General features: G+C 37.3%; 1 protein-coding gene across 3 annotated transcripts in view; it reads right to left on the bottom strand.

Annotated features, from left to right (window-relative positions):
- The window catches only part of fam83b (family with sequence similarity 83 member B), a 56,487-nt gene that overhangs the window by 11,820 nt on the left and 31,699 nt on the right, over positions 1-12,968 (bottom strand). For all 3 annotated transcript variants that reach the window (XM_061910334.1, XM_061910335.1, XM_061910333.1), the window contains one exon: positions 1,219-1,343. In XM_061910334.1, coding sequence (XP_061766318.1) covers positions 1,219-1,343 — 125 coding nt within the window. The remainder of the gene's footprint in view (positions 1-1,218; positions 1,344-12,968) is intronic.

The raw sequence follows: 12,968 nt of genomic DNA, 5'->3' as shown, positions 1-12,968 counted from the left end.
ACATTTAAAACTGTCACAAATACGCGGCACACTGTGAACCCACATCAAACAAGAATGACAAACACATTTCGGGAGAACATCTTCACCGTAACACAAAATAAACACAAAAGAACAAATACCCAGAATCCAATGCAGCCCTACTCTTCCAGGCTACACCATCGCAACCACCAAACCCCGCCCACTTCAACTGACGCACGGAGGGGGCGGTGATGTGGGGTGGTGGCGGGGGTGTAGCCCGAAATAGAGTAGGGCTGCAGTGGATTCTGGGAATTTGTTCTTTTGTGTTTATGTTGTGTTACGGTGAATATGTTCTCCTAACATGTGTTTGTCATTCTTGTTTGATGTTGGCTCACAATGTGGCACATATTTGTAACAGTGTTGAATTTGTTTGTACTGCCACCGTCAGTGTGATCTGTATAGTTGTTCATCAAGTATGTCCTGCAATCAGTTTTATAAGTCCAACAAAACCTTACACAACATGCATCTCAATCGTCACACTGTTCGTATGGTGAATGAGTGAAAGGGTGTCGAGGACGATGACGGGAGTGCGGTCACGGCACACCCTTATTATTCTTGTCCAGGCGAACATCGGTACAATCCTTCGCAAAGGTCACCGAAAGTCGCTCTGTAAAATCGGGAGGATTGCCAAGTTTGTTGCTAGGTCGGGATAGCCATTCAAAGAAGGTGAATCCACTTTTCACGTTGTTTCTACATCCAGTGGCCCCCAGGTAAATTGAGTTTGAGACCCCTAATCTTAACAATTCAGAAACAATCTATAAAATAATGGTATTTTTCTGTGGAACTGCCAACATTGTCACTTCATTAAAGGTGGCTGATCGTAATAATTTGGAAAAACACTGTAGAATAAATATATTTTTCTGCAGAACTGTTTGCATCGTAACTTTATTAAAGGTGGTTGATCTTAACAATTTAGTAAAAATATAAAATTACAATATTTTTCCGCAAAACATTTCATGAACATTTCTGTAAATATAATGTTTTTGATCATTATTTGGTTTACAATGTTTTACTTTAATTTTATGGTTTTTGTTTGGCAGCCGTAGCTGCCAGTAGATGACCGTTTTTTTACAGAATTTTTTTTTACAGTGTAGCTATTAATATCTGTTATTCACACTGAAAGATTTATGAAATGACTCACTACAGACATGAATCACAAATGAGGGTCATTCCAAAGTGGCTTGTGACAGTTATATTTACCTGTAGGAGCCAAAAATCACAGTATGACAGTCCACCAAGATGAACTTCTGCTCCATTGCCCCATGAAATTTTGTCCCTGACCGAGACAGATAATCTTCGCCTTTCACAGTGCGTACTCTCATGTTCTGTCGAGAGAAGAAGGAAAAAAAAGGAGAAAAGAAAACAAATAGTCACATGGAGTTGTCAATATTTACACTGAATGTAATCACTCAATGTCACTCAGTAGATAGATGTTATTTTGAGGTGACACCGAAGGGAATAGGCGATAGAAATTGGATGGACGTTTTGCTCATTGTTGTTGTTGTGATAAGCTCTCAATGATCATTTGTCTTTTGCTTGTGTTTCTACAGGAGTTCCATCTTAGAAAATCACTGGAATAACAAAACGAGTTGTGTCTAGCAGCAGAAACTTTCATAATCAGAGCAGTCCTAATTTTCTGAGAAGGAACCGTTCAATCAGTCGGTAATTGGACTGATTATGTTCATAGCCATCCTGGACTGAGTACAAAATGCTTTCTGGTTAATGCCGTGACTATGTGCAATTCTTAAAAAAGCCTATTTCGTGACTATCTTGCTGATTGTATTGTACCATATGTCCCGGGAAGAAATCTGCGTTCAAAAGACTCCGGCTTATTAGTGATTCCTAGAGCCCAAAAAAAGTCTGCGGGCTATAGAGCGTTTTCCGTTCGGGCTCCAGTAGTCTAGAATGCCCTCCCGGTAACAGTTCGAGATGCTACCTCAGTAGAAGCATTTAAGTCTCACCTTAAAACTCATCTGTATAATCTAGCCTTTAAATAGACCTCCTTTTTAGACCAGTTGATCTGCCCCTTCTTTTCTTTCTCCTATGTCCCCCCCTCCCTTGTGGAGGGGGTCCGGTCCGATGACCATGGATGAAGTACTGGCTGTCCAGAGTCGAGACCCAGGATGGACCGCTCGTCGGGACCCAGGATGGACCGCTCGCCTGTATCGGTTGGGGACATCTCTACGCTGTTGATCCGCCTCCGCTTGAGATGGTTTCCTGTGGACGGGACTCTCGCTGCTGTCTTGGATCCGCTTGAACTGAACTCTCGCGGCTGTGTTGGAGCCACTATGGATTGAACTTTCACAGTATCATGTTAGACCCGCTCGACATCCATTGCTTTCGGTCCCCTAGAGGGGGGGGGGGTTGCCCACATCTGAGGTCCTCTCCAAGGTTTCTCATAGTCAGCATTGTCACTGGCGTCCCACTGGATGTGAATTCTCCCTGCCCACTGGGTGTGAGTTTTCCTTGCCCTTTTGTGGGTTCTTCCGAGGATGTTGTAGTCGTAATGATTTGTGCAGTCCTTTGAGACATTTGTGATTTGGGGCTATATAAATAAACATTGATTGATTGATTGATTGATTGAATATGTGCAATTCTTAAAAAAGCTTATTTCAGGGGACACATAACAATTTCCACCATACCTTTAATACTGTATCTCACCCCTATGGACTGTGGCTCTATGTAGAAAACCTATAAGCCATGGGAGTGTTTGAAGTAGTGCGACAGGAATGGTTTGTGTTTTTGAGTCTGCATTTTCTTCCAAATAAAAACAAGCACTATTTCACATGCATTGCAAGGTGGAAGGTATATATAATAAGAACAAGGTTGAAGTGTTTGGGCATAGTATAGTAGAACACAAACACAACACGGGTTATGATCAAAAGTGCACCGAGCGGTTGTTTTTATTCAACCTGACCTTCAATTATGGTTACAAACAAAAAAACATATTCAAAACTCTCACAAAAGTCGAAAGAAAAATTACTTTAAAAAAATAGCCCAAAGCCCCTTGTGGATGGGGTCCGGTCCGATCCGGTGGCCATGTACTGCTTGCCTGTGTATCGGCTGGGGACATCTCTGCGCTGCTGATCCGCCTCCGCTTGGGATGGTTTCCTGCTGGCTCCGCTGTGAACGGGACTCTCGCTGCTGTGTTGGATCCGCTTTGGACTGGACTCTCGCGACTGTGTTGGATCCATTGTGGATTGAACTTTCACAGTATCATGTTAGACCCGCTCGACATCCATTGCTTTCCTCCTCTCCAAGGTTCTCATAGTCATCATTGTCACCGACGTCCCACTGGGTGTGAGTTTTCCTTGCCCTTATGTGGGCCTACCGAGGATGTCGTAGTGGTTTGTGAAGCCCTTTGAGACACTAGTGATTTAGGGCTATATAAGTAAACATTGATTGAAAGAAGACATCCTATTCTGCATAAGAATGGTGATGGTTTTGATTTGTTGTTGTATTTTATTTGAAACCTGCACACAGTTACAATATGAGACATCACATATTTCCAGTTTCAAATTAAACCGTGTTCAAAAAGGAGTAAGAAGAAGCAGAGCCTACTTAGGCCTACCCCCTATTGCAGTGGTTCTCAACCTTCATTCAGTGATGTACCCCCTGTGAACATTTTTTTTAAATCAAGTACCCCTTAATCAGAGCAAAGCAATCAAAAAAGAGATAAAGAAGTAAAATACAGCACTATGTCATCAGTTTCTGATTTATTACATTGTATAACAGTGCAAAATATTGCTCATTTGTAGTGGTCTTTCTTGAACTATTTGGAAAAAAAGATATAAAAATAACTAAAAACTTGTTAAAAAATAAACAAGTGATTCAATTATAAATAAAGATTTCTACACATAGAAGTAATGATCAACTTAAAGTGCCCTCTTTGGGGATTGTAATAGATATCCATCTGGATTCATCAACTTCATTCTAAACATTTCTTCACAAAAAAAGAAATCTTTAACATCAATATTTATGGAACATGTCCACAAAAAATCTAGCTGTCAACACTGAATATTGCATTGTTGCATTTTTTTCCACACTTTATGAACTTACATTCATATTTAGTTGAATTATTATTCAATAAATATATTTATAAAGGATTTTTGCATTGTTGCTATTTTTAGAATATTTAAAAAAAATCTCACGAACCCCTTGGCATACCTTCAAGTACCCCAAGGGGTACCCGTACCCCCATTTGAGAACCACTGCCCTATTGTATTTTATTGCAATTTCTAACACATTTGTTCACTTCTTGTGCTCAACTTGCAACACAAACAATTTAAATGAATAATCAAAAAAGTTGCATTAAGTAAATCGTGTTTCATAAGTTGTGATTCGCATGATGAGATGAAAAATATGATCGAATTCTTCAATAAGGTTCAAGATGAGTCTTATTCCTTGTACTTTGTGAGCATTTTGAGTTTGAACAGTTTCTTAAAGGGGAACATCATCACAATTTCTGAAGGGTTAAAAAACCAATAAAAATCAGTTCCCAGTGGCTTGTTTTATTTTTCAAAGTGTTTGTCAAAATTTTACCCATCACGCAATACCCTTAAAAACGGCTTCAAAGTGCCTGATTTTAACCGTTGTTATTTCCACCTGTCCATTATCCTGTGACGTCACAGCGTGACCACACAGAAACAAACATGGCGGATAGCACAGAAAGGTATAGCGATATTAGCTCTGATTCAGACTCTGATTTTAGCGCCTTAAGCGATTCAACAGATTACGCATGTATTGAAACGGATGGTTGGAGTATGGAGGCAGGTAGCGAAAACGAAATTGAAGAAGAAACTGAAACTATTGAGCCATATCACGACAGACAGCGGCACAGGAAGAAGCGAGGACGAATTTGGCGATCGCCTTCTAACCAACGATTGGTATGTGTTTGTTTGGCATTAAATGTGGGTGGAGGGAAAGGCTGGATGCAAAAATAGCTACAAATGAGGCATACTGATGTAATATGTACATACAGCTAGCCTAAATAGCATGTTAGCATCGATTAGCTTGCAGTCATGCCGTGACCAAATATGTCTGATTAGCACACCCCACATAAGTCAATAACATCAACATAACTCACCTTTGTGCATTCATGCACAACGTTATCCGTCCTGGCAACTTTACCTACATACACCTCCTTCTCATGCCTACCACCTGCTACGCACCTTGCAAAGAACCATGTCTTGTTCTCAGTTCCATGTCATGTAAGTTTTTGTTTATAGTTCATTGTTATTCATGCCATTGAGCAAGTGTTTTGGTTTCGTGTTTATAGTTATAGCCTCTGTGCTAGTCTTTTGTTTTCATTAGTCAAGTTTGTTCTCCGCCATTGTGCGCGCCATTTGTTTGCCTTTGTTGTAGTTTGTTTGTGTAGTAATAATTAAAAATGTACTCATGTTCACGCCTGGCTCGTGCCAATCACCCTTTGCGTTGGGAAAACAAAATATCCCAAAGTCCAAGTCGTGACAAAGACAAGAATAAGTGATTATTACATTTTAACAGGAGTGCTGATAGAACATATTGAAATGGAAAGAAAGCTGATATTAACAGTAAATGAACAAGTGGGTTAGTAATGCATTTTTACAGCTTGTCCCTCTTAATTTTGACAAAATAATAGAATGATTAATGGCACAATATGTTACTGTATACGACAGCAGACTAATTAGGAGCCTTTGTTTGTTTACTTACTACTAAAAGACAAGTTGTCTAGTATGTTCACTATTTTACTTACGGACAAACATGCAATAAGAACCATATATTTATTGTACCCTAAGATATTTTGTTAAAATTAAGCCAATAATGCCATTTTTTTCGTGGTCCCCCTTTATTTGGAAAAGTATCGAAAGGTATCGAAATATATTTCGGTACCGGTACCGGTACAAAAATATTGGTATCAGGACAACCCTATTCTAGAGTATGTATTAGTAGCGGATGTTTACAACAGCGGAGGTGTATTACTCGAGAGGGCGTGGCTACAGGGGGCGTGGCTACAGTGTAGTTGTCAAATGGTAAACGTTATCTGTTATACAATTTTACATTACATTTTCAATGATAACAATGTAACTAAATTATGCACAATAAAAAAAAACTAAAAAAAACAAACGTATGTGGTTCACTATGAGGGACATGTAAGTGTCAAAAGAGGTTGGTAGATGAAAATAAATCTGAAAGTAAAATAGAGTGTAGAAATGCACCCAATTGCGGGAAATGTAGTCTTCATTTTCAAAATTGTCTTTCGGGGCTTAAAAGGTGCCTGTTGAATAAATCGTGGTAGGTCTTTCGGGAAGAGCTGACCTCTGACTGTTTTATAAAAAGAACGCAGTTTAAGTCTCTTCTCTTTCTTCTTGTTTTGTTACTTACATTTAAGCTCGTTTAGCATTTAAGGTCACTTTTAAATGTCTCTTCTTGCTCTCTGTCTCTCACTCCGTGTGTCTTATGCTGAGCTATTCTTCATCCTCCAGCCCTCCTGTCATAATAATACTTATCAAATATGTAATTAATTTTCCGCCATGTGGGCGAGGATTAGTCTCATCAGAGTGGATCTGCACTGCGTGAGGAGATCATTTTGCCGAGGTAGATACCTCTGTCAGGATGTTACAACGACGCGTTTCCCACCGCCTGCTGCAACCTGTCGCTCTCAATTTGGTGGGACATGACTAAAATATGTCATTAACATACAGTTCAGGTCAAAAGTATTTTGGTGACTACCGTATTTCCTTGAATTGCCACAGGGGCGCTAATTAATTTAAAACATCTTCTCATTCCTGCGCTTACCAAAGGCATGCGGTAAAAGTAAGCATTTGCTAATTATTTTTAAACCTCTTCTCACTCCGGCACTTACCAAAGGCATGCAGTAAAAATTTGAGTGTGATGTAAGCTTGGACCTTAAATCCTACTGAATAGCTCTTAATCTTCTTCCCTTGATGCAATTTAAAATGACCAGTATTGAAATCAGCCTCCTCCATTTTGAAAATGACGACAGGAGAAGTGTCACTCGTGACGTCACGAGTTTGACCAGGCGGTAATACTAAGCATTCGCTAATTATTTTGCGAACCCGGCAGTAATTCAAGGCAGGCGCTAGAGATTCGCGGATAGGCAATTATATCATCCACCCGCCGTCCACCCGGACCAACATTTTATCCAGATCGTACCCGCCCGCCAACCGCCCGCTGAAATACATCAGAGGTTGTCCGCCTTCACCACTCACAGAGCTATTTAAACCTGTCTCACAGATTAATGATGACAATTGGAACCGCTAACGTTCCCGCGACAATCCAATAGCGTTCATCCTGATTACAAGAATATGGGCGTGCTGTGAAGCCATTGCCTTGCTGTGAAGCCATTGCCTTAGACACCTTCAACATGTACGAACCGATTGTTGATCCGGCAACATGTTGTGCGCAGCTTCCGCAATTACACGTACAAGATTGAAAGGCATACTGGGTGATACAGAGTACACTGATGGTTGTGATATAAACAACTTTAACACTTACTAATATACGCCACGCTGTGAAGCCACACCAAACAAGATTGACAAACACATTTCGGGAGAACATCCTCGCAGTAACACAATATAAACGCAACACAACAAATACCCTTAATCCTTTGTATCCATGACAAATCCTGAATATATTTTACACCCCCGCCCTCCCAACCCCGCCCACCTTACCGACGCATGGGTGTATAAAAGAGTCAGGAAGTGTCATGAATACAAAGGATTATGGGTATTTGTTGTGTTGTGTTTATGTTGTGTTACTGTGAGGATGTTCTCCCGAAATGTGTTTGTCGTTCTTAATTGGTGTGGCTTCACAGCGTGGCGCATATTACTAAGAGTGTTAAAATTGTTTATATCACAACCATTAGTGTACTCTGTGTCACCCAGTATGCCTTGCAGTCGTGTGCGTGTTGCCAAGGAAGCCACACACAACATGATGCTGGACTGACAAGTAGATCGTACATGTTGTAGTAGGCGACAAAGTCAATGGCTTCATAGCACGTCCTAATACTTATTATCTGGGTGACTACTGGCAGTCATTCAGGAGAATAATAGCGTCTCTTATTGTCTTCTTCGCTTTATGACACGGGTCTTAAATGGCACTTTGAATGGCAAAGGATATCGATCACAGAACCATGCATATCAAATATTTCCGGATGGTTCAACCGCCACCCGCACGAATCTAATTAAAATCTATTTTTTCGTCATGTCAACCGCCCAACACGCGGTTTATCCTATGACTCCGCGGATGAGACCGCAAACCGCGCATCTCTAGCAGGCGCATACTATATGCCCTGTGGCAATTCAAGGAAATACGGTATTTACTTTGTAGATTGTCACTGAAGGGACAGGTGGGGGAGCCAGCGCCCAGACCGGAGGAGTGGTGGAGGTAAACAGGAAGTAAAACTTAAAATATGACTGAAGAGAGAATGCAAAGAATACAAAACACAAGAACATAAATAGACAAAGTCCAAACCTGTCATGACAGTCCTGACACAATGTTTTGTGTTGCTGTAATAGATTTTTCTATATGATGCACCAAATTGTTACATTTGGTGCATTATACAGTAAATTATAATAAAAATCCGATCAATATGTTATACTATTTATATATTATGTTGACATATATATATATATTAGGGGTGTGGGAAAAAATCGATTTGAATACGAATCGACTCGTTTACGTTACGGATTCAGAATCGATTCTCATTTTTACAATTTGTTTTTATTTTTTAATTTGTTTTTTTTTTCCGTTTTGTTTTTAAATCAATCCAACAAACCAATACACATCAATACCATAACAATGCAATACAATTCCAAAACCAAACCTGACCCAGCAACACTCAGAACTGCAATAAACAGAGCAATTGAGAGGAGACACAAACACGACACAGAACAAACCAAAAGTAGTGAAACAAAAATGAATATTATCAACAACAGTATCAATATTAGTTATAATTTCAGCATAGCAGTGATTAAAATTCCCACATTGACATTATCATTAGACATTTATAAAAATAATAAAAAAGAACAATAGTGTCACAGTGGCTTACACTTGCATCGCATCTCATAAGCTTGACAACACACTGTGTCCAGTGTTTTCACAAAGATAAAATAAGTCATATTTTTGGTTTGTTAAATAGTTAAAACAAATTTACATGATTGCAATCAGTTGATAAAACATTGTCCTTTACAATTATAAAATCTTTAAAAAAAAATATACTACTCTGCTAGCATGTCAGCAGACTAGGGTAGATCCTGCTGAAATCCTATGTATTGAATGAATACAGAATTGCTTTGAATCGGAAAAATATCGTTTTTGAATCGAGAATCGAATCGAAAAAGTTGATATATTATCGAATCGTGACCCCAAGAATCGATATTGAATCGAATCGTGGGAGACCCAAAGATTCACAGCCCTATATATATATATATATATATATATATATATATATATATATATATATATATATATATATATATGTATCCTATTGAAAAAACAAAAAGCAAAAAAAAAATACGCCATCTAATACGAAAAGGCATCAATTTAATTTCTTTTAATCAGCCCCTTTAGTCATCCAGCAGCTATAAATTTATAAAATGACATTGCTGAATAGACGATATGGCTTATATATTTTTATTTCTGATAGTCCATACAGTATATATTGAAGAACATATGCAGGACAGACAATTGTCTGTACATCATCTGTCTGTGCAGTACGATCATCTGTTTTCTAAGAGCCATTTGCGCAAATGCCAAAGCTCCTCATCCCACCCCCCGGATTGTAAACAATGTAAATAATTCAATGTACATACTATGATGATTAACCTGTGTGATGACTGTATTACGCTGATAGTATATATTTGTACCATGATTAACGTGGACCCCGACTTAAACTAGTTGAAAAACTTATTGGGGTGTTACCATTTAGTGGTGAATTGTACGGAATATGTACTGTACTGTGCAATCTAATAAAAGTATCAATCAATCAATCACATACGTTTCACACGTACAAAATGACAAAAGAAGTGATCAGTCTTGATAAATCACAGCGTGTGTGCTGAAGGGTTATATTTGCATCTTCTCCTCCCAGTATTGTTGGCGTTTTGATGTTCAGCCGATATTCTGCATATTCATGAAGACTAAATTGATTACACTCTTTATTCTGCTCGCCTAAGCGATGCAATCCTCAGCGCTAAAGTTTAATAGACCAGCCTTGCACGTGCTATCAATTTTGTACATGTTTTACCACACGCAAGCCTCAAATAGATTAGGCCCATAGTGCATTAAAATTGTTTTAACCTAACATTTTATATATTTTAGTGAGATTAATATTTTTTCGTACAATCACATTTCATCAAACATATATTAACGTTGGTACCCGAGGGGAAACTTGGTAACGAATGGCACACTGACAAAGCTTAACTTAGTATTATTATAACAATCTACAAGGTTAATATAGGTTGCTTCTCTATCTTCCCCTCCATTTGTCTGCTTTCTTTTGTATCCCTAGTTATCATTACATACATGAATGGTTGCATTTGAAACAATTGCATTCTTTACTATAACAATCTACAAGGTTAATATAGGTTGCTTCTCTATCTTCCCCTCCATTTTTCTGCTTTCTTTTGTATCTCTTGTTATCATTACATACATGAATGGTTGCATTTGAAACAATTGCATTCTTTACTATAACAATCTACAAGGTTAATATAGGTTGCTTCTCTATCTTCCCCTCCATTTTTATGCTTTCTTTTGTATCTCTAGTTATTATTACATACATGAATGGTTGCATTTGAAACAATTACATTCTTTATAAAAGAGGTAATTATTGTTATTTTTCATTATCAATAGTGCTATTTCTATTGGTATTTTTATTTCTCCATTTGAATTGTAAAAACTTGGAAACGAATGGCACACTCACTAAGCTTAACCTATTGTTACTATAACAATCTACAAGGTTAATATAGGTTGGTTCTCTATCTTCCCCTCCATTTTTCTGCTTTCTTTTGTATCTCTAGTTATCATTACATACATGTATGGTTGCATTTGAAACAATTGCATTCTTTACTATAACAATCTACAAGGTTAATATAGGTTGCTTCTCTATCTTCCCCTCCATTGTTATGCTTTCTTTGTATCTCTAGTTATTATTACATACATGAATGGTTGCATTTGAAACAATTACATTCTTTATAAAAGAGGTAATTATTGTTATTTTTCATTATCAATAGTGCTATTTCTATTGGTATTTTTAGTGCTCCATTTGAATTGTAAAAAACTTGGTAACGAATGGCACACTCACTAAGCTTAACCTATTGTTACTATAACAATCTACAAGGTTAGTATAGGTTGGTTCTCTATCTTCCCCTCCATTTTTCTACTTTCTTTTGTATCTCTAGTTATCATTACATACATGTATGGTTGCATTTGAAACAACTGCATTCTTTACTATAACAATCTACAAGGTTAATATAGGTTGCTTCTCTATCTTCCCCTCCATTTTTATGCTTTCTTTGTATCTCTAGTTATCATTACATACATGAATGGTTGCATTTGAAACAATTGCATTCTTTATAATAGAGGTCATTATTGTTATTATTCATTATCAATAGTGCTTTTTCTATTGGTATTTGTATTGCTCCATTTGAAGTGTAAAAACTTGGTAACAAATGGCACACTGACTAAGCTTAACCTATTAACAATCTACAAGGTTAATATGCGTTGCTTCTCAATCTTCACCTCCATTTCTATGCTTTCTTTTGTATCTCTAGTTATCATTACATACATGTATGGTTGCATTTGAAACAATTGCATTCTTTACTATAACAATCTACAAGGTTAATATAGGTTGCTTCTCTATCTTCCCCTCCATTTCTATGCTTTCTTTTGTATCTCTAGTTATCATTACATACATGTATGGTTGCATTTGAAACAAATGCATTCTTTACTATAACAATCTACAAGGTTAATATAGGTTGCTTCTCAATCTTCACCTCCATTTCTATGCTTTCTTTTGTATCTCTAGTTATCATTACATACATGTATGGTTGCATTTGAAACAATTACATTCTTTACTATAACAATCTACAAGGTTAATATAGGTTGCTTCTCAATCTTCACCTCCATTTTTATGCTTTCTTTTGTATCTCTAGTTATCATTACATACATGTATGGTTGCATTTGAAACAATTGCATTATTTACTATAACAATCTACAAGGTTAATATAGGTTGCTTCTCTATCTTCCCCTCCATTTGTATGCTTTATTTTGTATCTTTAGTTATCATTACATACATGTATGGTTGCATTTGAAACAACTGCATTCTTTATAATAGAGGTAATTATTGTTATTATTCCTTATCAATATTGCTATTTCTATTGGTATTTTTATTGCTCCATTTGAATTGTAAAAAACTTGGTAACGAATGGCACACTCACTAAGCTTAACCTATTGTTACTATAACAATCTACAAGGTTAATATAGGTTGGTTCTCTATCTTCCCCTCCATTTTTCTGCTTTCTTTTGTATCTCTAGTTATCATTACATACATGTATGGTTGCATTTGAAACAATTGCATTCTTTACTATAACAATCTACAAGGTTAATATAGGTTGCTTCTCTATCTTCCCCTCCATTTTTATGCTTTTTTTGTATCTCTAGTTATCATTACATACATGAATGGTTGCATTTGAAACAATTGCATTCTTTATAATAGAGGTCATTATTGTTATTATTCATTATCAATAGTGCTTTTTCTATTGGTATTTGTATTGCTCCATTTGAAGTGTAAAAACTTGGTAACAAATGGCACACTGACTAAGCTTAACCTATTAACAATCTACAAGGTTAATATGGGCTGCTTCTCAATCTTCACCTCCATTTTTATGCTTTCTTTTGTATCTCTAGTTATCATTACATACATGTGTGGTTGCATTTGAAACAATTGC

Source organism: Nerophis ophidion, linkage group LG09 (genome assembly GCF_033978795.1).
Source record: "Nerophis ophidion isolate RoL-2023_Sa linkage group LG09, RoL_Noph_v1.0, whole genome shotgun sequence".
Classification (NCBI taxonomy): domain Eukaryota; kingdom Metazoa; phylum Chordata; class Actinopteri; order Syngnathiformes; family Syngnathidae; genus Nerophis; species Nerophis ophidion.
This window is presented reverse-complemented; position numbering and strand designations above follow the sequence as displayed.